The 25962-nt window shown below is 39.4% G+C and overlaps 1 protein-coding gene across 2 annotated transcripts in view; it reads right to left on the reverse strand.

The window, feature by feature from the left end:
- Positions 1-25962, reverse strand: part of Klhdc10 (kelch domain containing 10) — a 61328-nt gene that overhangs the window by 19210 nt on the left and 16156 nt on the right. The window contains exon 2 of one of the 2 annotated variants that reach the window (XM_034519036.2): positions 12357-12443. The exons of the other annotated variant lie outside the window; for it this stretch is intronic. Coding sequence (XP_034374927.1) covers positions 12357-12443 — 87 coding nt within the window. The remainder of the gene's footprint in view (positions 1-12356; positions 12444-25962) is intronic. 2 annotated transcript variants of the gene reach the window in all.

A 25962-nucleotide genomic window follows, 5' to 3' on the forward strand; every position in this document is an offset into this window, starting at 1 on the left:
GTGTCCCACAGATGAAGAACATAAACAAAATTAGTAACAACCATTTGAACTTCAAAATGGAGTCAGAGAGGGATTCCTAACACAACATGTATGTCATTTACCTAGGTTATTTTATGCACTTACACAGACTACTTAAGATTTTAGGGAGTTAGTCTCCATTTTTATTTCCTGTGATTTTTAAATTTCAAAGACTAAAAGATTCTTCCCAAGAGAGGTGACACAGCATGATAAACTCAAGAAAATGACTGACAATGTGGAATTCAAGAGAAGAAAGAGAGGCCTAGTGCTTTAGAGGCTAAGAGGTCAGAGGTCAGATTTCTTATTCTTTAGGTGAGAGCACAGACAAGCTAAACTGTGACTATTGGAGAAAGCAATCACAAACATGAATGAGTCATGTCTAAGTAAACACATACATGTAAGTATACACTTAAAAAGAAAACTGGCTTTCAGGTGCTCAGAGCAAAAAAATTCTTTGAATACCATTCCAAAACTTTTCAAATAAAATCCTGCATTTATCCCAAAGAACATCCTATATTTTGTTTAAAGTTATTACTAAGAAAAGCTATTTATGAAAAAATTAAACTCAAAATTGTCAAAAAAAAAAAAAAACAAAAAAAACCTGTAGGTAAGACTTGAAATACTCCATGATATTGGTAAAGACAGTATTTTCTGGATAGGACTCTAGGACCCTTCCCCACAAACCTCCCCACTACCACCACCACCAAAAAATGGGCAAAGTTTGGTGAACAGGAAGGAAGCAAGTTATAGATTTTAAATATTTTTCTTTATGATAACAGGGATCAAACTTGCCTTGTGCATGGTTGGCAAGCCCTCTGCCACTGAGCTACAACCACTGAACCTCTCTCAAGTTTCAATGACATCAACTAGCCAGGCCTTGTGGCACAAGCCAGTATACGCAGGAGGCTGAGGTAGGAGCCATACTTTCAGTGTCTGCCTGGGTTCAGAGAACAAGTTCAAGACCAGCCTAGGCAATTTGGGGATATAGCCCAAGTCAGTAGAGTACTTGCCTAGAATATTTAAGGCCTTTGGCTAAATACCTGGTATACAATAAGTAAATAACTAAATTATATACATTAATTCATTTAAAATAATTTTGAGGTCATTTTAAAGGGAGAAAAAAATCTACTTTATATTTCTATTATCCTTACAACTTCTTATACCAGTCTACAGAAGCCCTTGAATAGTTACAGAACCAAACAAGCTGAAATATGATATGGACTAAGATGACACTACATTTGTTACTACCCTAAAGACATCTCTAGTTTCATGTGCTACTGATAATAGTATAATGTTCATTAGTACTTAGGACACTGCTAGACACCTAATATGCTTTACTAATTAGTATTTATTACCAACCTAATAAGGCCTTCTGTGTCTTTTTTAAGCAAAACCCTCACTTTATAGGGTAAACTTTGGAACATGAATTAAAATGCTATACACAGAACTAGAGTAACTGAAAAACAAAGCAATAATGTATCTTTTAGTCACTCTAGTCTGTGTAAGTCCTGTGTGCATTTCACTGACAGTTCTTTAAGACCTGAGTCAACAGCTCAGAGCCCTCTGATGCTAAACGATTTCCTTACTCACTAGGGCTGTTAGTCTCGATGCCCAGCAAGCCTTAAGTCCTTCCTTTGACAGTGACCTGGGCCACCTGCTCTGAGTCTCCAGTGTAGAAATGTTCTTAAGTCTACCATATGCCCCTTTAGGGTTCTTCTGGTTCAGCAGCCTCCTGTTCAAATGTTAGGGCAGACCTAAACAGTTGTCAAGACGGGAATACTATATTTTGTAAATATGAGTCCACTACCAGGCAACTAGAATTCAGGCAACTAGAAATTTACAAATGATCTGTGATTTAGTGTAAGTGAAGAATTAAGTTTCCTTTTGGCACACTGAAAACAGGGGAGTAAGCTGTGCAAGACTGAGCAAGGGTTCCCATGATATCCTGGTTCTTTCATCCAGGACCTTGTTGTAGAAGCCACAATCTTTTGCTGAATCTGTTTCCTCATCTGTGCTGGGGATAGTACCACTGTACCCGACAGATTTGCTATTCTTAAATGTTCACTGGCTTACGTGTCTGTCTTTCCAGGTGGTGGAGAGCTATTTGAAGGAAGAGAACTGTTAGATGCACCCACTTTTCTGTAACCTAGCATAAGGCTCACAGAAAACACTGAAGGAGGTTGAGAATGGAACTGGTTTGTAACTGATTCATCTCCACTCATTTCATCTGTTTGGTTTTCTATTACACATAGAGGGAAAGTTTCTCAAAGGCAAACAGCATGGACAATTATCCTGCATCTCCCATATCACCTGACACAGCCGGAAAAATACAACACATCTAAAAGTTTCCCTGAATTTAACTTTAGGCCAAAGTAAACAGTGGCACGGATGATCAAAACAATGCCCAGCTCTGTGGACCCTGACACAGTGGAGCTCAACAGCAGAGCAGGTGCTGAGCACGTGCAAGGCCTGGCTTCATTCTCCAGTACCAAAGGAAGAAGAGCGGGAGAGGGAGAATGTGATCTAGGGGACAGGGCTAGATTGTGTATCGATCTTTGCAAGTTACAACCGCATCTAGGAATTAGCAAGACAAACTGAAAACAGTTGCTATGCTCACTGCTCGGGAACTAAGACTCATTTTTTTGTTTCTAGGAACCATTAGGTTTTTACAATTATGGGAAAATATGATAAGAAATACAGTAGCATTCTAGGACTTTCAATGGACACAGAACAGAGAACATGTTCCAAGTTTATCACCATCTTTGTGATGAACATAACTCATGTGGATCAAACACTGAGGCAAAATGAAAAGATGCTTTGACATAAAATGTACCCATTCATCCACTCTAAGCCCCCAAACTACTGAACAACACCTGTGAACTCTTATTTACAGGTTCTGGGCCAGTGACACTGTCTCTGGGGCTTACAGCCTAGCTCTGCCCAGCATAATGCAGTAATTCCTGGCCACACTTGAAGTTGGCCAAACTAGAATTTGTGTTCAAAGAGCTAGCATTCCTAAAAGAATGTAATATTACCAGTTCTATATTAATGATATGATAAAATGATATGGATTGAATAAAAATATCAACATCATGCCTTGTGGTTGCTACATCATGTGGTTGCTACAAAACTTTAAGTTTGTAGCTCCTGTTTCTCCCAGACAGGGCCGAAGTGAATCTAACTGCTCACGTCTGTTCTCAGGATCTATTCTAATTAAATGGCTGGGTAAGAGCATCTGATCAGAGCCTAATAAATACTGCTGAACACTGTCAAAGAGCCATGAGAGCCGCACCAAGTAAGTTACTTCTCTCTCCACACATCTCCTTCTTATAGTCCCAGCCCAAGAGTGACTCCACATATCAGAAACCCATTTCATTTTTAAAAATCACAGGAATTTGTCAGGGCAGGAACCAAGCACTGATTTTCATCATGTGGCATATGGGTTCCTAGACCTTGACAAAATGAAATTTGGTTTTAATCTAAAGTCTCTGAATCCTCCACCAAGTTTTCTGTTGATACAATCATCCACAGTTGTGGGTTGCCTGCTTCCAAAACTCTCACTAGAAAACAGAGGAGTAGGGTTTCAGAGTGAGCTCACAGAGCCAAGCCCAAAGACCAGCATCCAATTCCTGGAATGTACATCACACACACACACACAATGTAAAAATGTAGAAGTGAGAAATGAAAAGCGAACCTACATGCTGAGGTGATCTGAACGTCCAGAAGAGACTTGTACCTATGGGACCCTGACATCTGAGCCATTTTCTTTCCCAAGACAAGCATCTGACTAACCGAGGGGTAAACAGGAGCTTCGGTAACTAGGGAAGTGGGCTTGATTTTGTAGCAGAAACCAGCTAGCTCTCTGAGATTATACAACAGATGACTAGGTCATTTCCAATTCTCATTATTACAAATAATATTGGAATAAAGTTTCTTCTACATAGTCATGTGAAAACGTATGAATAAATCTAGAAATAGAACTTTTGGGTCAAAGAAACATACATTTCAAATATTTACAGATAAAACTATTGTAGAGCTATATTGTTCCTCCAACAGCTGAAATGAACCAACTTATACTCCCTCCTAAATATGTTTATGAAAGTGTATACTTTGGGGTTTTTTGTTTTTTGTTTTTTTTTTTGAGATAGGGTCTTAAGTAGCCCAGGATTACCTCAAGCTCTCTACATAGCCCAGGATGATTTGAGCTACTGATCCTCCTACTTCCAGAACGCTGGATTACAGATATAGGTCACCATGCCCAATGTTTACAGTATTGGGGATGAAACTCAGGACTTCATGAATGACAAACAAGTATGCTACCAACTGAGCTATAGACCCCTCTCAACACTACTGTCTTCCTATCTTCCTTTATTGAGACAGGGTCTGGGTGTGCAGTCTGCCTTTAACTGTTTATCTCCAAAATAAAAAGATGTAGTACATATTCTTTTGGGTTCTTATTTATGATTGTTCCAAGGCTTCCTTTATGTTGTTGTTGAAGATGGTGTACATAGCCTGCTCCTCTCCACTGTTGAGTGGCATCTTTCTGTATGAGTGTGCAGCCCAGTTTACTTACTCAGTCTAGTTCTGTGAATAGACACTTAGGTGCTTTCAATCTGTGGCTCTTAATGTTAATATAAACATTTTCATACATGTTTTTAGGTGTACAGGGGGCCACAATGCTATTGGCTATAAATCCAGAAATTAAATTCCTGGGTCTTAAAGGAAATCCTTATTAGATGAGGCCACAGTTTTTCAGAATGGCTAGAACAACTGCCGTAGTTGCCGATAGCATGAGACTCCCTCAGTCCCACATGCCTGCCAATACCGGGCACAGGCACTGCTCCATTTGAACACTTCCTGTTAGTCTACAAACCTATCTCACACTACAACACACACTTCTCTTGTTGCCGAGGAAACCGAGCACTTTTAAAAAATCTTTTTAGACAGGGTCTCTCTGTGTAGTCCTGGCTGTTCTGAAAATCACTATGTAGACAGGCTGTCCTTGAACTCACAGAGATCCTCTACTGCCTCCAAGAATGCTGAGATTAAAGGCATACATCACCATGCCCAACCAAGTTGAACACTTTTTATGTTAATTGAGCATCTGGAATTTTTCTTTCAGTAAATGCCCACTCCAGATTTTAAACATTCTTATAGAGAGATGTCTTTTATAAATCCTGATTTATATAAATTCATTGTATATGCCTGAAATAAGGATGCTTGTTTTTCACCTATATATTTCAGTATTATTGAAATTTTGTATTTTCTCTAAAGATTTATTTTTGCTTATGTATATGTGTGTGTTGTATATGCATTTGTGTATGTGTGTAAGGGCATCTGTATGTGTGCATGAAGGCCCAAGGCTGACTCCAGGAGTCTCCCTTCTTTCCTCTTGCTGCCTGAGGAAAACTTTCTGTTCGTTTCTCATCCACCTGGTCTGACTGGCCAGCTTGCTCTTGGACCTATTGCCTCAGTCTTCCCAGAACTGGAATTACAGGCAGGCTGCTATGCCCCCTGGCACATTTTGAGGGATCCAAACTGGTCCTTAGGCATGTACAGCAAGCACTTTATTCAAGAAACAAAAAACTTTGAGACTTCTAGCACTAGTTCCAATTGTTTAGTGTTCGTTATAGAATACAATACATATGTATACACATATATTTACACAACTCCTCTACACTGTTAGAAATCTCTACAATTATATTTAGCTTCATAGCTAAGTTTTAGTAGAGTCTCTACACACTACTTCATATATTCAAATCTTCCTCGTTTTGGATTTTTTAAGTTACCAGAAGTATCTTTCCAACTAATTTTCCCAAAATGAGTGTACAGCATAAATTTCAGATCTATTTATTTTGACTCCCCCTACCTTAAGGAGAATTTATCTACAAAATCATTTCCCCTGAGAACACTGAATGCAATCAATCATCTTTAGCATCTGTGTTGCATGTTAGAAACCCAGGCCAGTCTTGAGTGACTAGTTCCCTAATGGATCTGTAAGGACACCGCTCAATAGGAGAGCTTCCTCTCAACCTACCATGGGTAGCTGCTTCATTTGTTCATCTTAAGACATCCATATCAAGTTCCTCTTTAGTGTCTGTGAGCCTGACATTAACAAAATGAAAGTCAGGAATAATTGTGATACTTCTAGCAATCTCTGTGAGTTGAGGCCATCAAGTTTCAGGAAAGCCAGAGCTACTTAATGAGACCCTGTCTTAAATATGAAATAAACACTAGTCAAAAAAAAAAAAAAAAAAAAAAAACTATGTATGGTTGCACATGCCTTTAATTCTAGCACGCATGAGGCAGAGACAAGTGGGATTGATGAATTCAAGGCTACCATGGTCTGTATAATGAGTTCCAGGACAGCAAAGGAGCTATTTCAAGACTGAATCTTAAAAAAAAAAAAAAAAGAAAGAAAGAAAGAAAGAAAGAAAGAGAAAAAGAAAAAGAAAAAAGAAAACAAAAACAAAAACAAAAAAACAAACCCAAAAAACAAAACAAAACAAAAAACCCAGAAGGCCAGGTATAAGGGATGCCTTTAATTTAAGCATTCAGAAGGCAAAGGCAGGCAGAGCTCTGTGTGTTTAGGGCCAGCTACATCTGGAGAGTAGGTTCTAGGCCAGATATGGCTATATAGTGAAATACTGTTTCAAAACAAACAAGCAAATAAAAATAAATTCTCTGATCTCAATCATACATCAACTGTATTATATTCAGTGTTGGTTTCTCAGTTGATGTGATTCCATTTTTAAGACAGTGCTGTATAACACAGGCTGTTGTAGAACTCACCATATAGCTGATGTTGACCTGATCTTTCTGCCTCCACCTTATAAGTTCTAGGATACAGGTGTGTCCACCATATGTAGTTCTCAGTCAGCTTTAAGGTACTGAGACCTGAATTCAGATAGGCAAGAACTCTACCACTGGGCTCCTTTCCCCCAAATCCACTGGTTTTTAACTACTTTGAAATTCCTCAACAATAAAAAACAATAGCAGCTAATATTAACTAATGTTTCTAAATGTAATTTAAAACTTGGTAAATATTCTCTCTTGACGTTTCTCTCTGTGAACAGGTACTAATTATCAACATCCTAGCTTTACAAATAAGGAAATGGAGGGAAATGAGAAGTAAGCAAGCACTTGCCCAACATCATACAATCGGCAAACGGCAGAGCCTGGACTCAGATGCAGATAATCTGACTCCAAACTTCCCTTTTCTGTTGTTTTCAATAGAATTATCATGACATATCATCTTTTTTTTTCATTATCAATGATATTGGAAAACCGAGGAATGGATACTTTGTTTACGACTTTATGATGGAAATCCAGTGTTTCAATACACCAGAACTGTTTTTACCATACCACACCGTTAGTTGGTAGAAAACTCTTTTTGAGAAGATGCAGGATCTAGTTACAGAAAACAGACTCTATGAAACTGTTTTCAACCAAAGCAAAGGGTTTCCAAAATGAAAGGCCTGAAAATATTTTGAAAGACTACTTTTAAAGTATAAATAAGGTGGGTTATTTTTTTTTTAAGAAAACACCTAATGAATTACTGAGAAAGCATTTTCATGTTCTCAACAATTTATTAATTTATCACTTATAACTACAACAGTTGAGGATATACTAAAATTTACACCCATGCTTTTCCATGACCACAGCTGTATAATTAGATCTAACTCAATATACCTCTCACATGCACTATACTACCACACAGAGATGAAGGCAGAGCAGCTGCTCCACTGCCCCGCCCCTATTCTGGCAGAGCTTACTGCCTGAAGTGAGGCACATACAAGTGACCAGAACTCCATGTGGTCAGTGTTGGTGCTGGGCAGCTTGTACACAGAAGGTGACATCAGAACAAAGTGGGGACAGATTTTCCAAGTTTTCCTAGAAGTATCTGTTAGACTTATTGTTAAAGAACCAGAAGGTTTTTTTTCTAGAAATACTTCTTTTTTTTTTTTTTCCAAGGGGGAGGAGGTTTATTCAGGAGATAGGGCAAAGGTGGGGAGAAGAAGGTGGTAGGATAAGAGAGAAGAGAAGTAGAGGCCGGCCATGACCATGTGGAGAGAGAGGAGGGGCGGAGGGGACAGAGAGGGTAAGAGAGTAAGAGAATAAGAGATTAAGAGTCTAGAAATACTTCTTAAAAGTGCTGAGGGATAATCAACTAGTGGGTTGCAAACACTGGGAGTTTATCACCTACCCCTAACCTCTGCCCTGTGATTATCTATGCCATGCCTAGTGACAAGAAGAATGTCACACAGAAAACCTGGAAGTCACTTTTTAAAAAGATTATTTTTATTCAATGTATACAAGTATTTCGCCTTCAGTATGCATGTGCCCTGGGTAGGTCTTCCTAGTGCCCACAGAGGCACACTCTACAACCAGTTCCTGGAAGTCATTCCTTGTTTTCCCCTCTTCAATTAGTGATCAACTCTCTAATTTAGCACATGCATAATTCAAGTTCTCACCTCCCCACATCCCTACTACAGCTGCCTCACTTCAGGCTGTAGCAGTCCTCACCTTGGTAACTATAATCATTATCACTTTACGAGCTACAAGACCAAGTCTGATCCTGAAAACTCTCCTTCAGTGGTGCTCGCTCTATCAGGCCCCTTCCAGATTCTGGCTGCCATATCCCACTATGCTAAACTTTCTACAGACCTTTGAAAGCATCTACACAAACACCATATTCAAGCTATCTGGCACCTGTGTCTGCAATTTTACCCTTCCCTCACAAAAACCCACTTAGGTTTAAGTAACTTATCTGAGAAACCAAATGATACTTCTCTTCATTGTCTTCCCCATTTGCTGATGAGAAACCTCTCTGTGTGCTCCACTACCTTATCAGGACACTGTCACAAATAACTTCATTTCAACTACTCTGCAATTGTCCATTCACCTAGTTCTCTGGATCTGCATCATCAATCTATCAAGTACAGTAACTGCTACATGGGAAGCCATCAGAAATGTCGAGTGAAGGGATGAATGATGAACAGAGTTAAACCTAAGAAAGCTGATGGGACAATCAGAGCTCATGGAGAAAGGACAGAACACTGAGTTTCCACCTTTAATGGGTAGAAATAAGAAAACACGGAAGGGAACAAAATGGACAAAGAGAAGGAAGCAGAAAACATCTAGGATCACACACACAGCGTTGTGACCAAAGGGAAACATTAAGATGCAGGTGGCAGACAGCACCAAACACTGAAACTAGGCAAAGGAGAGAAGACAGACAGAGCCACTGCTTCTAAGGAGGCTACTGGCGATCCTCACACCCCGAATGCTGAGCCTGAGCCCACCTTAGTCTGCTTGGCATTATTTATCACCAACTTTCTCAGCCATTCTCAATTTAGGACTTACAAATATCCAGTGGTATAAAACTTACCTGTGCAGCGTTTTCCCACATGATTAATTTTTAAAAAATGAAAATTATACAAAAAAAAAAAAAACAACAAAAAACCCACCATCCAGATAGAACCAGATTTGTTTTTACTATTTCTTTTGACATTTTATATTTTTATAGAATTTTACACAATTTTTAAGGTTTTTTTTTTTAATGTGTTTGAGTGTTTGCCTGCAAGAATGTGCACCACATGCACACCTAATGCTTGCAGAAGCCAAAGAAGGGTGTCAGATCCTCTGGAAGTGGTATAAATGCTTGTTAGTCACCATGTGGGTGATGGCAACTGAACAAGGTCTTCTGCAAGAGCAGCAAGTACTCTTATCTTCTAAGCCCTCTCTCCAGCCTCACATAATTGCTTTTTCATTAAACTCTATGTCCTATTATTTTTCTTTTAGTGGTGGTGGTGGTGGTGGTGGTGGTGGTGGTGGTGGTGGCGGTGGCAGCGGCAGCAGCAGCAGCAGCAGCAGCAGCAGCACGGTCTCATGTGGTTTAGGCTCCTTGAACTCACTATGTACCTGGAGACAACCCTGAACTTCTGATCATCCTGCCTCCACCTCCCTTTCAAGTGTCAGAATTAAAAGTGGTACCACTTTTGCCTTTATTTGCTTTGGTAGTGTTTTGTTTATTTGTTTTAATTTTATTGTACTTATTTTCTGTAGAAAAGAATGGTTTTGAGTGTATATGGAGGTCAGAGGACAACTTGTAGGTGTTTCTTTTCTTGTTCTAACAGGTGGGTGCCAGGGATTGTGAGCTGGTTGTCAAGTCTGAGCCATCCCCTGCTCCATACTTGGTTTTTGTATGTGGCGCTGGGGATCAGGACATGTGGCTTTGGGCATGCTCAATTTAAGCACCCTACCAACTGAGCTTTAGCTCTAACCCTTGTTCTGGTTCTTTAGACAGTTTCATTCTAGGATGGCCTAGAATTCACTATGCAACTCGGGTTGGACTATACTATAAAAGGACATCTGCCTGCCTCAGCCTCCCAAATTTTGGGATTATAGACCTGAACTACCATGCCTGGCCTTAAGTTATTTCTTAATTATGCTTATATTTAGTAAGTATGAGTACTTAATGCTACATTGCTTATGAAGCCTAATTTATGCTTATTTCAGACTAAGTTAAATTTCTTAGTTTAAAAAACAATCAATAGCCGGGCAGTGGTGGCATACGCCTTTAATCCCAGCACTTGGGAGGCAGAGGCAGGCGGATTTCTGAGTTCGAGGCCAGCCTGGTCTACAGAGTGAGTTCCAGGACAGCCAGGGCTACACAGAGAAACCCTGTCTCGGGGGGGAAAAAAAAAAAACCCAATCAATAAATTAGTATTTTAATTTAAAAAGAAAATATTAGGGAACTAAATGTCTTTTCTTGCTGAGCTACTTACGTATACTATTTTCCAACACACACTACTGAAGTATCTTTGACATCTATCAGTAGCATTACTTGTGCTGAGAGCCACCTTGCTACATTGAATTTCTTATCTTGACCCATTCAGGCCTGGTTTGAAGTCTGTTTATGTTCCAAGGTTTGGCTGCTAAAAATATGTTAAAAACTAGATATGGAAACATCTATAGCAGCTGTGAAATTTACCTTAGGTGGTCTTTGTTGTTTGTTTGTTTGTTTGTTTGTTTGTTTGCTTGTTTTTGAGAAATCCGTCTTTCTGTCTAACCCTGGCTCTTCTGGAACTTGCTATGTGGCTTGGAATTCACTGATCTGCCTGCTTTAAAGGTGTGTGTTGCTACATGCAGCTTAGGTTTTTTACATAATCTCTTCAGTTAAAATTAGATGAATTTTTTTGTAAGTAATTTAATAAGGTCTTAATTGCAACATCAAGTATGCTTTCTGATAATTTTCTATAGCTAAAAAACAAGAAAGAAAGAAAAAATGTGAGCTAGACTTTTCAATCCCCTTCAGAGTAACTTTTTACTCAGAACAGTCTACAGCTGACAGAAAAGTAGTCAGCAGAAACAGTGGGACTCTGAAAAGAAGTGCTGCCCTGTCAAACACATCAGCAGCTTCCAAGTTGTTACTAGTTTTGCTAGTTAAGTCTAAGAGCACATAAAAGCTGACATTTAAGCTTTCGTTTCCTATTCCCTTGTCAACATGGATTGCTTTAATCTTCCCACCTAGTAAGTAAAATATTTTATTATTTTACTTATTGTGTTTGTGACAGTAGTAAGTTAATAAAGTTTATATTTACTGGCATTTGTCTTTTAACCTTTTATTACACCTCTATATTATTTATTTATAAATTACATGTGATGTATGTGGGTGTATGCACATGCTGTACCATAGTATGTGTGTGGAAGTCAAGACAACTTGTTGGGAGTAATTTCTGTTTCTCCCATGTGGGTCCCAGAGACCACACTCAGGTCGCCAAGCCTGGCAACAAGCACTTTTACCCTCTAAGCCATCCTGCCCTCCCAGCTGGCATTCTGTAATGCACTGACGATCCATATGCTCTCGTTTATGTCTCTAGTAGGCATAGACTGCTGGTTTCTGGGAGCTCTTTGTATTCAGGTTCATCATCTGTTATACATGTTTCCCATGGCTATGTTTTTATTTATGATGTTTGACACAAAGGCTTTTTAGTTAAGACTATCACATCATCATTTATTTCTTCCTTAGAATCACATCCTACACTTGAAGGGGTTTTTTTTGATGTGGTTATGGTGGACTACCACTGACACTGGTGAGGTGATCTACTCTACTACCTAAGATACATTAAGGGAATCTATTTCCCCAAAACTTATCATCACAATTCCAACAGTGGTCAATATAAAACATAAATTTAAAACTAAGGCCCAGACTTTTTTTGCTTCAATTTTAGCTGTTAAGACAACTTAAAGAAAACAGTTTTGAATTTAGAAAATCCATTCAAAATTCCCTTCAACCCACAGGAAGCACAGACCTCTTGCTAGTTATCACCCACCTCTCAAGAACCTGTTAGGGATCCTTATGATGGGACAGGACTGAATGAAGCGCCTCCTAACTGGGTCCCATCGTATTTTCTTCTTACCTGTCACCACAATTATCAGCAGTAAGTCAGACACATACAACACATGGCAAATAATACATAGTTACTGTATTATAAAGACAGAAAAACAGGAAACAAAACAATACTTGAATACAGAAGGAAAGTGATATAAAGTATCATTTAACTCTGAAGTTAAAATGACATAATACATAAGCAGTGATGAAAGTCTTCAACTCTTTCCCCAACAACACAATCATGTGCACCTTTTTATAGCTGGTCAATAGCATGTGCACTCAAATAATCACCAATGCCATCTTGTGGCAAAAATTTACCAGGAATTTTAGAAGCAATTAGAAAGAACAGTCTTTTAAAGCCAATGAAGCCAAAAGGAGCTCCACCCAAAAGCATTAGGCACAACTCAGGCTCCTCTGCTCACAGTTTCTTTTACTAGTTACAAAACAATGGATACTGACCTTTAATAAGAAATCTGCTGGGCTTAAAAATTAAAACTAGATGACAGCCAAGTCAAACAAAATATTACTATCTGGGCACCTCCATGCAGCACAGGGAGGAGGAGTACATATGCCTCCTAGGAAACAAATTAGTTCCACACTACTCCCAATTCAAATTTGTTTTCTTACAAAATAGAAGAGAAATATAATGGATTCATACAACTGCTCAATGGAGCAATTTTCTCTCTTCTCAAAGTTTTGATACTTCCCATTAAAACAGCTCTTGTCAAAAAACCAAACATTGTTTGCATAGCACATAAAGTTTATATTACATCATATAATTCTCTCAGCAATCCATACTCATTTTTTTAAGGCACCTGCTATGCCTGCATCCCTGTTTTAGGACCTAGAGTTGCAAAAGAAGGATATGACTTATCCTACCTAGAAGAACTTCTGCTCAGGTAAGCAAAGGACTTGTATAAATAGTCACATTACAGTGAAGTAAGTGTAACAAGGGCTATAAAACCCCTTGCAGATCTTATCATAGTCAACATGTAAGGAAGGAAGCCAAAGGAAACTGACTGATGGAATGTGAGGGCCCAGCCTAAACATCCCGTCTTCCCACTACATCACACCTACTCTGGCTCCAATTCCCTAGAAAGAGAATTGGTTTTGCTTTAAGCGATTGGAGATATATTCAGATGATCATCAGAAGGTCTAGCTTGCTTATTCAAACACTCTGACATGGAGAAACACAAATTCTGTTTAATGTAGTAATATGACCATCACAATACTGTGGAGAAAAGAGACTTGTGGGGAAATTATGTATCTGGCAAAATATCTAAAATCTTTTAAGACTGTGGTTCCCAAATGTTGGTCTCTAGTTCACTGCTAGGTTAAAGTGAAAAGTCCCAGCCCAATATAAAATGAGAAAAATATGGACAAAAAGCTAAAATATTCTCTTCAAAGGTCTATTCATTTTTATTGTTAAATATTCTTTCTTTTTCTAAGAGAATGGTGATAGAAAATTGTATTGGTTATATTTTTACATATCTTTGCTTAGAAAAATAGAAAATTTGCAAACAAAACTTTACTCTAAAACACACACACACACACTCACACACACACACATATATATATTTAAATATCCAGACTGAGCCACTGCTTTGAGTCAATGATATACCACTGATGACTCATGAGTCCTACACACAGGAAGCCACACTGCCAAAGGACACTAACACACATTATAACCTTCCCTTACTCTCATTTATGTTCCAATTAGAAAGACAAGACAGACACACAAAACCACTGAATAGCAATACAAGACAGAATATAACAAGTGGTTAGCTTAAAATTTGACATTTTTATGTATCAAAAATGTTAAAGTGTACATACCCTTTGACCCAGCTATTCCACTTCTAGGAATATATTCCTAAAGAAACAATCATAGATGCATGGAAAGATGTATGGACAAAAATATTAACTATGGTAATATTTATAGAGATAAAAAAATTATAAATACTTCCAATTCCCAACAAGAGGAAGATGGTTAAGTATGTTAGTTAAACATACTTAAATATGTTCATATGCTACATACCACTTAAAAGTTTATGTAAGGCTAATAACATTAACAAGCATTTATAATATATTGCAAATGAACCAGTTACAAAGTAGCATTGCAGTATAATCTTATGATTATGATATAATCTTAGTAAAAAAAAAAAGTATATGATCATGAAAAATACAAAAATGACTCATATCAAATTTTTATTGTGACTATCTTTGGGTAGATTTTATGAGTGATTTTGTTTTTTTCCCCTTTGTTTTTGCCTTTATTTTCCAAGCTTTTGAGACACATTACTTTTGGACTGGAAAAAGACAATACCATATTACTTTAATTTTTGAAAATATAATTTAAAAGAATACTGGAAAGAAACACACCAAACTGTTAAACAGTGAGTTATGACTAAGGTTGGAGTAATTACTCTTTTTATGTTAGCCAAAAATTTTATATCATATTATTTATATAAAATAATATAATCATATTAAGTTTTCTTTTGCTTTTTTGAGATAGGACCTCCTTGTGTAGGCTTGGTTACCCTGGAACTTACTATATAGACCAGGCTGGCTTGAAACTCACAGAGATCCACCTGTCTCTTCCTTGCTTGAATTAAAGATATGTTCTACCACATCTGGCTGCCATGTAAAATTTAAAACTACTTTAGAATATAGAAATAACAAAAGAATTAGTGAATCAAAGCTGTAACCAAAGATCTTTTGGAGGGCTGGGTGTGTAGCTCAGTACAGAGCACACTTGGCCAGCAAGCACAGGACCTGGGGTCAAACCTAAGCACCCACCCCTGTTTTGTTTTATTAGAACTTCTGTTAAACATCTTTGGCATGTTTCTCTCACAGCAACCAACATATTACTTCTGTCACAAATGAAGCTAATGTAACCTCATGGAAGTTATTCCATCAAATGGGTGTTGACTGTAGGACCATGTGCTTTTCTTCACCCAGAAAGCAGAGATGAGAGAGAGGGCAAGGGGGTGGAGAGGATGGGAGATGAGGGGAGAGGAGGAAAAATAGAGAATAAAGGGGAAAAGGAGGAAAGGGGAGGAGAGGGCACAACAGCATAACAATAACAACATAAGAGTAACGTGGCACATGCACGTTTTTATTTTTATAGAAACACACACCTTTTAAATTTCATAAATCTATTCCTGACCTAAACTTCTATTCATGAAAGTTTACGCAAACATTAAGCTGCTTGTGGTGATAATTAAGCAAACTACCAATCTCCATTAGTGCTTATTTTAAAATAAACCTTCACAAAGAAAAACATAATTTCTCCAATCATTTAACCAATATTTAATCTGCTACCATAATTTTCTTTTAACAAAATTTGCTTCACCATAATCACTAAAATTAAAACCTTAGCAGGACACAAGCTAATCCAGCTTCTCCCCAATTTCATAAATAATGTCATCTTTTATAAATCTACAGAAGTAGTGCTTTCAATCCCTTGGGAGGCAGAGGCAAGGTGGATCTGAGTTCAAGGCCACTGTGGTCTACAGAGTGTGCTACAGCACAGCCCATGGCTACACAGTGAAACCCTGTCAGCGGTGGGAGGCCTACACAAGAAAGAACAAAACAGCAACAACAAATACCCTAATAGACTAACTAGAGGAGTCAGTGAGAGATAAAGAGAAGAAAGGGAAAACTTAGAGAACAGACTCAGAAATCAGTCCAATAACAACCAGGAGTGGGTAAGAGGCAGCTTTACTAGTTTCAACAGCTGAATTAAGATCACAGAAGCAGGTAGCAGAAAGAGCTGAAACAGTCTTTAAACTCTCACCTTGGTGGTTGGTGATACACAGAAGTTCTATTATAGACCAACCCCGCCCACCTATTTGTCTCCTTGAGCCAAGTGTTTAAGAAGAGGTATTTGTTCTCAGATGAGACCAGTGGCAATGACCCAGAATATGCTCCCCAGGTAGGAACAAGATGAGCAGTGGGCTCTAAGAGCCCTATGTGGGTATCAGCATTCTGACAGATTAAAGACAGCTACACTGGAGAACGGTCAGTATCAAGTACACTCCAGCTCACCACTCATCCAGTGTCTACTCTCCTCCCTACCACAATCAGTGGATCTGTGCAAAACACTGAGGGAAAGTCACAGCATGGCTAGCCAAGATTCTCAAAGCAGGATGAACCAGCATAAAATGAAGACCCAAACATGGTAAGTTAGAAGTAAAACGTGAAGATACCAAAGAGAAGTCATCTCTATTAAAATTTGAAGTACTGGTTTTTGTTTCTTTATAGAAATGAACAAATGAATCTTAAGCTTCTTATGGAAATAGAAGGAGCCCAAAACACCACCAACAATCCAAAAACAGAAACTGGAAGACTAAGATGACACTTCACTCCCAAACTTACAATGGTACAATTTAAAGCAGAAGGTCTGGCATAAGGAAGAATACTCATAAACAAATTATTTTCAGTGAGAACTCAGTGCTGTGGCAGCTTGTGCCTGTAATCCCAGCACTCACATGGAGGGCAGAGCCAGGAAGATCACCAGGAGTTTGAGGCCAGCCGGTCTACATGCAAAGTTCCAGAAGAGCCAAGACTACATAGTCAGACACTGTATCAACAAACCAAAAATAAATAGATAAATAAATGTGAGAATTCAGAGTTAAACACAAACATCTATTATCCATTAATTTTTGAGAAGTGACAAGGAAGTTAACTGATTAAGTCTTACAGGTAACAAGAATCATCTTTCTAACTACAATTAGATACAATTACATACACTTTTACCTAGCATTTTTTAGGGGGAGGGATGGGTGAAGATTGTTGCTCTGTGTTTTGAGATGGGATTCTCACTCTGTAGCCAAGTTTAAGTTGGCTATGAGTCTCCTTTTCTGCCTCCTGAGGGCTGGGATTATAGGCATGCACCACCATGTTCAACCTTTAAACGTAGAATTCTACACCTAATCCCTTTTTCATGTATGAAGAAGGGCATTTTTGGATTTGTAAGAACACAATAAAATTGCTCCCGCAGAAGTCTGAAGAGGGAATCACTCAACATATACATATGAAATAAAAATAATAATAATTAACATAATTAATGAAACATAAGAGTGACCAGGGAAGCCTCAAAACTTAGTAGGCACTGGGCAGTGGTGGCACACACCCTTAATCCCACCACTTGGGAGGCAGAGGCAGGTGGATTTCTGAGTTCAAGGCCAGCCTGGTCTACAGTGTGAGTTCCAGGACAGCCAGGCTATATAGAGAAAAACCAAATCTGGAAAAACCAAAACCAAAACCAAACCAAAAAAAAAAAAAAAAAAAAACCTTAGTAGGCATCAGCTGACTGGGAAATAACAAATTACTGATGTTCATAACTGCAATTAGCTTGAGCTAGATAGAGGGGAAACCCTCAAAACACACACAAAGCCAGAGTATGATGGAGCAGACCTTTAATCTTAGCACCCAACAAGCAGATTTCTGAGTCTGAGGCCTGCCTGGTCTACTTAGTGAGTTCCAGGCCAGCCAAGGCTACATAATGATCCCATCTCAAAAACCAAGCAAACAAAACCCCAAACAAGAAATACACACACACACACACACACACACACACACACACACACACACACACACACGAAATTAGGTACATCTTTTTCTAAAAAGTCCTTGATTTTAGTTTCTCTCAAAGCTGACCTGGAGGGCCTGGAGAGATAGCTCTGGTTAAGGACACATGTTGCTCTTGCAGAGAGAGGACCCACAATCAGTTCCCAGCACCCATGTGGTAGTGCATAGCCATACGTAATTCTAGTTCCAGGGTACCTAGTACTCTCTTCTGACCTACAGGGATACCAAGCACACATACAGCACACGTGCATATAGCCAGGTGTGCTGGCTAGTTTTATGTCAGCTTGACACAAGCTAATCATCTGAAAGGAGGAAACGTCCATTGAGAAAACACTTTCATAAGATCCAACTGTAGACAAGCCTGTAGGGCATTTTCTTTGAGTGCGCGCGCGTGTGTGTGTGTGTGTGTGTGTGTGTGTGTGTGTGTGTGTGTGTGTGTGACAGAGAGAGAGAGAAAGAGAGAGAGAGAGAGACAGACAGACAGACGGACAGACAATACATGTTTGTGTTACACTGGGCTGGTGGCCTGTGTATGTTTGTGTGTGTGCATGTATGTATGTACCCCTGGGCTGGTGGTCTGAGTCCCTTAAGAAAGCAGACTGAGCCAGTTCTTCTTCAGCTCCTCCATCCAGGTTCCTTCTCTGCTTGACTACATTCGATGACAGACTGTGCTATGGAAATATAAGTGAAATAACCCTTTCCTCCCCAAGTTGCTTTTGGTTATAGTGTTTCATCACAGAAACCCTAATGAAGACAGGAGGCAAAAACCCATACACATATAATAAATATTCTTCAAAAAATTTTCAAAGCTGTGTATCGTATCAGAACAAGTTAAAAAAATGGTAGCACTGAATATTGGTTAGCATGCATAGAAACTAGGTCATGTAAACACTGCCAAGTGTGGTAATACATAAGCCCAGCACCTGGAGAGCAGAGGCAGAATATCTGTAAGTTTGAAGCTAGCATGGTCTACATAGTGAGTTCCAGGACAGCCAGGGCTACATAGTGAGATCCTGTCTCAAACCGTCTCCTGCAAAAAAGAAAAAGAAATGAAAAAAGAAAGGAAGGAAGGAGGGAAGGAGGGAGGGAGAGAGGAAAGAAAAAAAGAAAAAGAAAGAGAGAGAGAAAGAAAGAAAGAAAGAAAAAGAAACTGAGTTACACAGTCACTCTGAAAAGGACATCACAGCAAGGCTAAAAACAGGTGCTTACTATAGAATAAGGCAATTACATTCTTATCCCAAGTAAGTGAAATTTTATGTTCACATAAAACATATACAGAAAGCTCATGACAAATTTATTCACAATAGTTAAAATATGAAGCAACCCCAATTTCCTTCAGTGAGTGGTTAAACAAACAGATACATCTATGAAATGTTGACATGTGGAACAACGTGGGTAGGTCAGAAGGGAATTATAAAGGGTAAAATGCAGCAGTTTACCAAAGCATTTCCATAGTTAATTTTGAGGTCAGCGGAGCTGGATTTAGGGTGTATGTGTTTGTGAGGCTGTTTTCAGAGAAAGAAGACCCACTATGAATGTAGGTGACCCAATTTTATAGGCGGGATCCAGATTGAATAAAGAGCAGAAAAGAGACCCCTGAACAGGCTCTGGGAGTGTGAATAATAATGGCCCCCAGAGTCTCATATATCTGCATGCTTGGTCCCATTTGAAGAACTGTTTGGAAGGATTAGGGGTGTGAAGGAGGTATGCCATTGGGGGTGGGGGTGGGTCTGAGGTTTCAAAAGCTTATACCAGGCCCAGAGTCTTTCTGTCCCTGCTATCTGTGAAACAGAGTGTAAAGCTCTCAGCTCCAAGGCCATTCCTGCCTTCATGCTTCCCACATGATGATAATGAACTAAACCTCTGAAACTGTAAGCCAGCCATCAAGAGCCGCCTTGGTCATGATGTCTCCTCATAGCAATAACAGTGACTAAGACAGAGACATTCGCCGGGCGGTGGTGGCGCACGCCTTTTATCCCAGCACTTGGGAGGCAGAGGCAGGCGGATTTCTGAGTTCGAGGCCAGCCTGGTCTACCGAGTGAGTTCCAGGATAGCCAAGGCTATACAGAGAAACCTTGTCTCGAAAAACCAAAAAAAAAAAAAAAAAAAAAAAAAAAAGACAGAGACATTCTCCTTTACTGCTTCCTGCATACCATGAGTGAGCAGCCAACCCAACATACTTCTACAACAATATTCCACCTTAGCATGGCCCCAGAAACCATGAAACCAAGGACTGTGGACAAAAATATCTCAAGTCATAAGTCATCTCAAGATAACGTTTCTTCTTTAAAGTTGTTTCTCTGGTGTTTGTCATAGTAATAAAAAATTAACATGCATGCACGCGCACACACACATACACACATACAAGCACACACACAAAGCTGCTTCCAGAGAAGTAGGGCTATTGCTACCATTTGGTTCTGAAGCCTTTGTACCTGGTTTGCAGGAGGAATTCAGAGAGTTTGGAATGCATACCACAGAAGTCCTAGAACTCCTAGAAGCTTAGCTTAATTCTGGTAGGAAGTCAAAACCTTACAGTAGAGACAGCTCAACAAGGCTTCTTCCATGTAGAACTGAGGACTCTCTTGAAACTGGACATGGGGCCACTTGTGTCTTATTATGGCAAAAGAATTTGTCTATATTTTGTCCATGGCTTAAGGGTGGTGGACTAAATGAATCTAGCAGAGGAATTTTCTGGACAGGCCAGCCTTCAGGCTATGGCATGGACATTGCTGAGTGCTTTCAACTCTGTGTGAGAACTGGGGATCAAAGCTGAGCAGTTAACAAGTAGAAAAATGCACAGTTTGGTCAGGAAAAAAAAGCATATGTAAGTCAAAACTAATGAAGCTGTGGTTGCCAACAAGAGGAGCCCTCTAAAAAGCTGTGCATCTTACAAAAGGACGACGGGGAAAATGCTTCAAGGGCATCTTGGGCAATGGCTAGGGCCACACTCAGGACCCACCTTTGATAGGCTCAATGGTACAGACTGCTTTGAGAAGAAAGCTCTCGGGCTCCCTGTTCATACCTGGCTGCCCAGCAAGTGTTTCTCTGAGGTTCACAGCCCAAGAGTAAGGAGACCATAGCAGCAATTACATAGTGAGACTCTTCCTTAAGCTAGTGGCAGACCTTGGGGGTCATCACATGACACTGGAGGTTGGTTTGTTTGTTTGTTTGTTTGTTTGAATTTAGAAGGACAGACAAAGATTACCATGCTTGGGTGACAGTGTGATCACTGCATGGAGGTCTATGATTTTTATTTGTTTATTTTTTTCCAAACTTGTTTTCCAACAAGTCATTCACGTACCATTTAAAAAAAAAATTTTTTTTTATTATGTGTAGGTATGTGTGCTCGTATGTGGGTATATGCATGTAAGTATAGGTGCTTGCAGAGGCCAGAGACATTACATCTCCTGGGGCTAGAGTTATCGGTGGTTGTGAGCTGCCACCTAGCATGGGTACCGGAAACTTAATTCTGGAAGAGCAGCTCTTAACTGTTCAGCCTCTCAGATGAGACTTTGAGCCTGGACTTTGTTAGCAATGCTAGAAACAGCAGGATTATGGAGACTCCTAAAGATGTGCTAATGCATTTTGCATTCTGAAAAAGACCTGAATCCTTTAACAGGAGGGGGGATGCGAGGGAAGCAGAGGTAGAAATGACAAGCTTAAAGAGATGTATCTGATGATAAGCTGACAAGAGTGGGCTTGGATTTCTGATGCTTAATTTTGATCATCAACCTGACTGAACTGAGAAACACCTAGGAGGGCTGGAGAGTTGTTGGCTCAGTGATTAAGAGCACTTGTTCTTGCAAAGAACTTAGATTTAATTTCCAACACATACACAGAGTTTCACCACCTCCTCAGGCATCAGGCATGCATATGGAGCACAGACAAACACATAGGCAAAATGCTCATACATACAAAATAATAAACCTAAAAAAAAAACAATTAAGCAAATGAGAGAGGGGGACCCACCAGATTAGTAAAGCACACCTGAGTGCTTCTGTGAAGGCACTAACTAGATTAATTAGGAGGGATAGGGAGGGCCTGCCCTGAATGGGACAACACCATTTACATAGGATGAGGGAGCTGCTGAAGCAGAAGAAATGATAAAAACCTAACATGTAACACTCCACTCCGAAAAGTTCCCGGAGTGTGCAGGTGTCCACCCACTCTAAAACTTCACAAGAGAACATTTTGGTTTAGTATTGATCATTTGCTAAATGAATGACTCTCTTTTATTTATTTGTTTTTTATTTATTTTTTTTTTTGTTTGTTTTTTCAAGACAGGTTTTCTCTGTGTAGCCCTGGCTGTCCTGGAACTCACTCTGTAGACCAGGCTGGCCTTGAACTAAGAAATCCGCCTGCCTCTGCCTCCCAAGTGCTGGGATTAAAGGCGTGCGCCACCACCGCCCGGCGACTCTCCTTTATATATCACTGGTTTTAAATTTCTGCCTTTTGCTCTTAAAAAAGAAACTATAAGTGAGGCATGTCAAGGCATCCTTGTAACCAAGAAATCTGAACTCAGGACTAGACACGGTAACACAGCTTAAATTCCAGCACTCAAGAAACAGAGGCAGGCAGATCTCTGGGAGTTCAATACCAGCCTAGTCTGTAATATTAAGCTCCAGTATAGCTAGGGCTACATAGTGAACAGACACACACACAAACACACACACACACACACACACACACACACACACACAGAGAGAGAGAGAGAGAGAGAGAGAGAGAGAGAGAGAGAGAGAGAGAGAGAGAGAGAGAGATAAATCCACATTCACATCTTAGCTCTTCCTTTCTGAAGAGGAAGAGCACTCCTTAGGGAGCTTCGGTCTTGTTTCAAATCCTTTTTGAAATAAGTACTATATAAACAAACAGCAAATTAAAATATAACTCATACTGCCATGTTGTATTATGGTCTAGTTTGATTAGTTACAGCATCGTACATGTAAACACTGCACTAGCATGTAGCAGAATTTCAGCAAAGCCACTGTATCTGGAGTGAATTCTACAGTGGTGGCACCTAAGGCTCTGAAGTAGCCTTTTGTCAATAATTCTTATTTGAGATTTTATGGGGTTGTTCCTTTGAAGGATTCTCAGAGCTTTTGCACAGCTTTGAAACAAGACTGGCAAATCAGGATGTCTCATATGGCTGAGAACTGCTTAAGGTTATGCTTCTCTCATGACAACCCCTAAATCAAATAAGAGGCTTTGGTATATGGAAATTGACTTACTTAAAATGCCTTTTGTGTAACAATAAAGAGGCTCTGAAAAAAGGTTTTGGGTTCAGTCCTTGAGAGGCTGTTTTCCCTGCTGCTAAGAAGCCTTAATCCATCCCACAGTGTCTATCTGTCTGTCTTTTGTCAATCACCCCACAGATCCCAGTCTACCAACACTATCTCTATTAGGACTCATTTAGTCCTCTCCACAACTCTGATACTGACACTACCATGGCTCCCAATTTACAGATGAAGATACTAACAATAGTGAGATTTGCACAAAAACACTTAAGTCATGAAAGGTTTTGGATTTTTTTGTTGTTGTTGTTGTTTGCTTGCTTGCTTGTTTGAGACAGACCTCTGCAAGAAGCTATAGTTTACCTGGAACTCTATTATACAGTTCAGGCTGGCCTTAAACTCTTTCTGCCTCAGAATCCCAAATTCTGGATTACAGGAATTATGCATCACCAAGCCCAGCTAAACCAATGCAAGTGAATCTAAATTTCTCTTAATTACTATACAATCATGCTCTTGATTATAGTTCAGTTTGGCACCTAAACAGGTATGTCTAATAAAGGCATTTAATCAATACTTGCTGAATAAAGACTAAGACACTAGCTGGGCGGTGGTGGCACACGCCTTTAATCCCAGCACTTGGGAGGCAGAGGCAGGCGGATTTCTGAGTTCGAGGCCAGCCTGGTCTACAGTGTGAGTTCCAGGATAGCCAAGGCTATACGGAGAAACCCTGTCTTGAAAAACCAAAAAAACTAAGACAGTGATTCTCAGTAAGAGCCGTCTTCTAATCCTCCAAAGGAGTAGTTACTCCTCCATGATTCTGGTATTATATTTATTGCACTGAGCAGTGCCAAATCTCATTAAAAATCAAAACCAGAGTAGGTCATGGTGACTAACAGAATAAGGTAATGTTTTCTATCACACCAAGATTTCAGGAGTTAAACAAAACAAAGCCTATTAATTAAGAACAACTGTGGTGAGCCTTTAGTGGTGGCAAAGACCTGTAATCCCAGTATTTAGGAAATAAAAGCAGGACAGTCCCTGATTTGAGTTTGCGTTTGAAAGCCCACCTAGGCTACACAAGACCCTCTTTGAAACAATCAAACGCACTGATAACCTTAACATATACTCGGATGATGTCCTTATAAATCTAGCTACAGTGTTAGGAGTCACTGACAAAGTATTCTCCTCTACTGTACCTCCCTAATAATAACAGCAGCAAGCACATCTTTAAGCAGAATAGTGAGGAAAAGCAACTTTCTGCCTGTGGTGCTTTGAGTGAAAATAGCCCCCAAAGGTGCATAGGGAGTGACATTTTTAGGAAGTTTGGCAGGCTGACATAGGTGTGGCCTTCTTGACAGAAGTATGTCACTGAGGGTGAGCTTTGAGGTCTCAGATTCTCAAGCCAGGCCAGTGGCTGTCTCTTCCCGCTGCCTGCAGACTGCAGATCCAGATGTAGAACTCTTAGCTCCTTCTCCAGCATCATGTCTGCCTATAAGCCACCATGATGATGATAATGATGATAATTGGCTAAGCCTCTGAAACGGTAAGCCAATCCAAATTCATTGTTTTCCTTTATAAGAGTTGCTGTGATCCTGGTGTCTTTTCTTTTTATTTCTTTCCTTCTTTCTTCTTCTTCTTCTTCTTCTTTTTTTTTTTTTTTTTTTGTTGTTGTTGGTGGTGGTGGTGCTGGTGGTGGTGGTGGTGGTTTTTTCGAGACAGGGTTTCTCTGTATAGCCCTGGCTATCCTGGAACTCACTCTGTAGACCAGGCTGGCCTCGAACTCAGAAATTCGCCTGCCTCTGCCTCCCATGTGCTGGGATTAAAGGCGCACACCACCACCGCCCGGCCATGGTGTCTTTTCACAGTAATGGAAACCCTAAGACACCACCTCTAGACATTGGACATGCTATCTCGTCTAAGTTTAACCACAGCTTACACACATTTATGCTAAGCACTGTGTTTTCATACATACTCATTTATAAATTATCTCAACTATGTGGGGACTACCAGATGACTATAAAAATAGGTAAATGGGCAGAAATGGCTAGTTCTCAACTTTCCCATTGCTTGATATTCCTGTTCCTTCTGAACAGCCTGGTGGTCCTTTCTGCTTTACACAGCTTTTTCTTGCCATGTTTAAGTAGTTTCCTTTCATTTTCTTATTCCTTCAACATTATTTTTTTTATAAAACAAGGCAGGCTATCATAAACATATCTTCTGTATTCTGTAAATACGAAGTAATCATAGCATAGTGAGGAACACCTAATCTTGAGCTAGTCTTTGTCATTTTGGTTTTATTATTCAAGCATCCTCTTTATGAAAAAAAAAATGTGTGGGCTCATTAGGTGAGGAGTTTTTGTCTTTGGGGAAAAGAAAGGGCACAAACAGATATGACTCTCATCTACATAAATGACTGATTCTTGGCTATCTAGACTACCCTTGAGAAATAAGCTAAAATTTACATATTTACATATATTAATCAAAAAGTATTATAATTCATAAATCTGTTAGATTGAAGCATTGCATCTGAATCAAATAAATACAAAATTCCTAAGAACACTCTGGTTTAAAATAATACTATCATATTCTTAACATTTATAAATGTCTGCCAAGATTTCAACATAAAACTCTACCCATATCTGGAGACGTGCATGGCTCAGTGATTAAGAACACTTGCTGCTCTTCCAGAAGACCTAGGTCTGATTTTAACTCCAGTTCCAG

This window comes from Arvicanthis niloticus, chromosome 15 (genome assembly GCF_011762505.2).
Source record: "Arvicanthis niloticus isolate mArvNil1 chromosome 15, mArvNil1.pat.X, whole genome shotgun sequence".
In the NCBI taxonomy this organism is placed as follows: Eukaryota; Metazoa; Chordata; class Mammalia; order Rodentia; family Muridae; genus Arvicanthis; species Arvicanthis niloticus.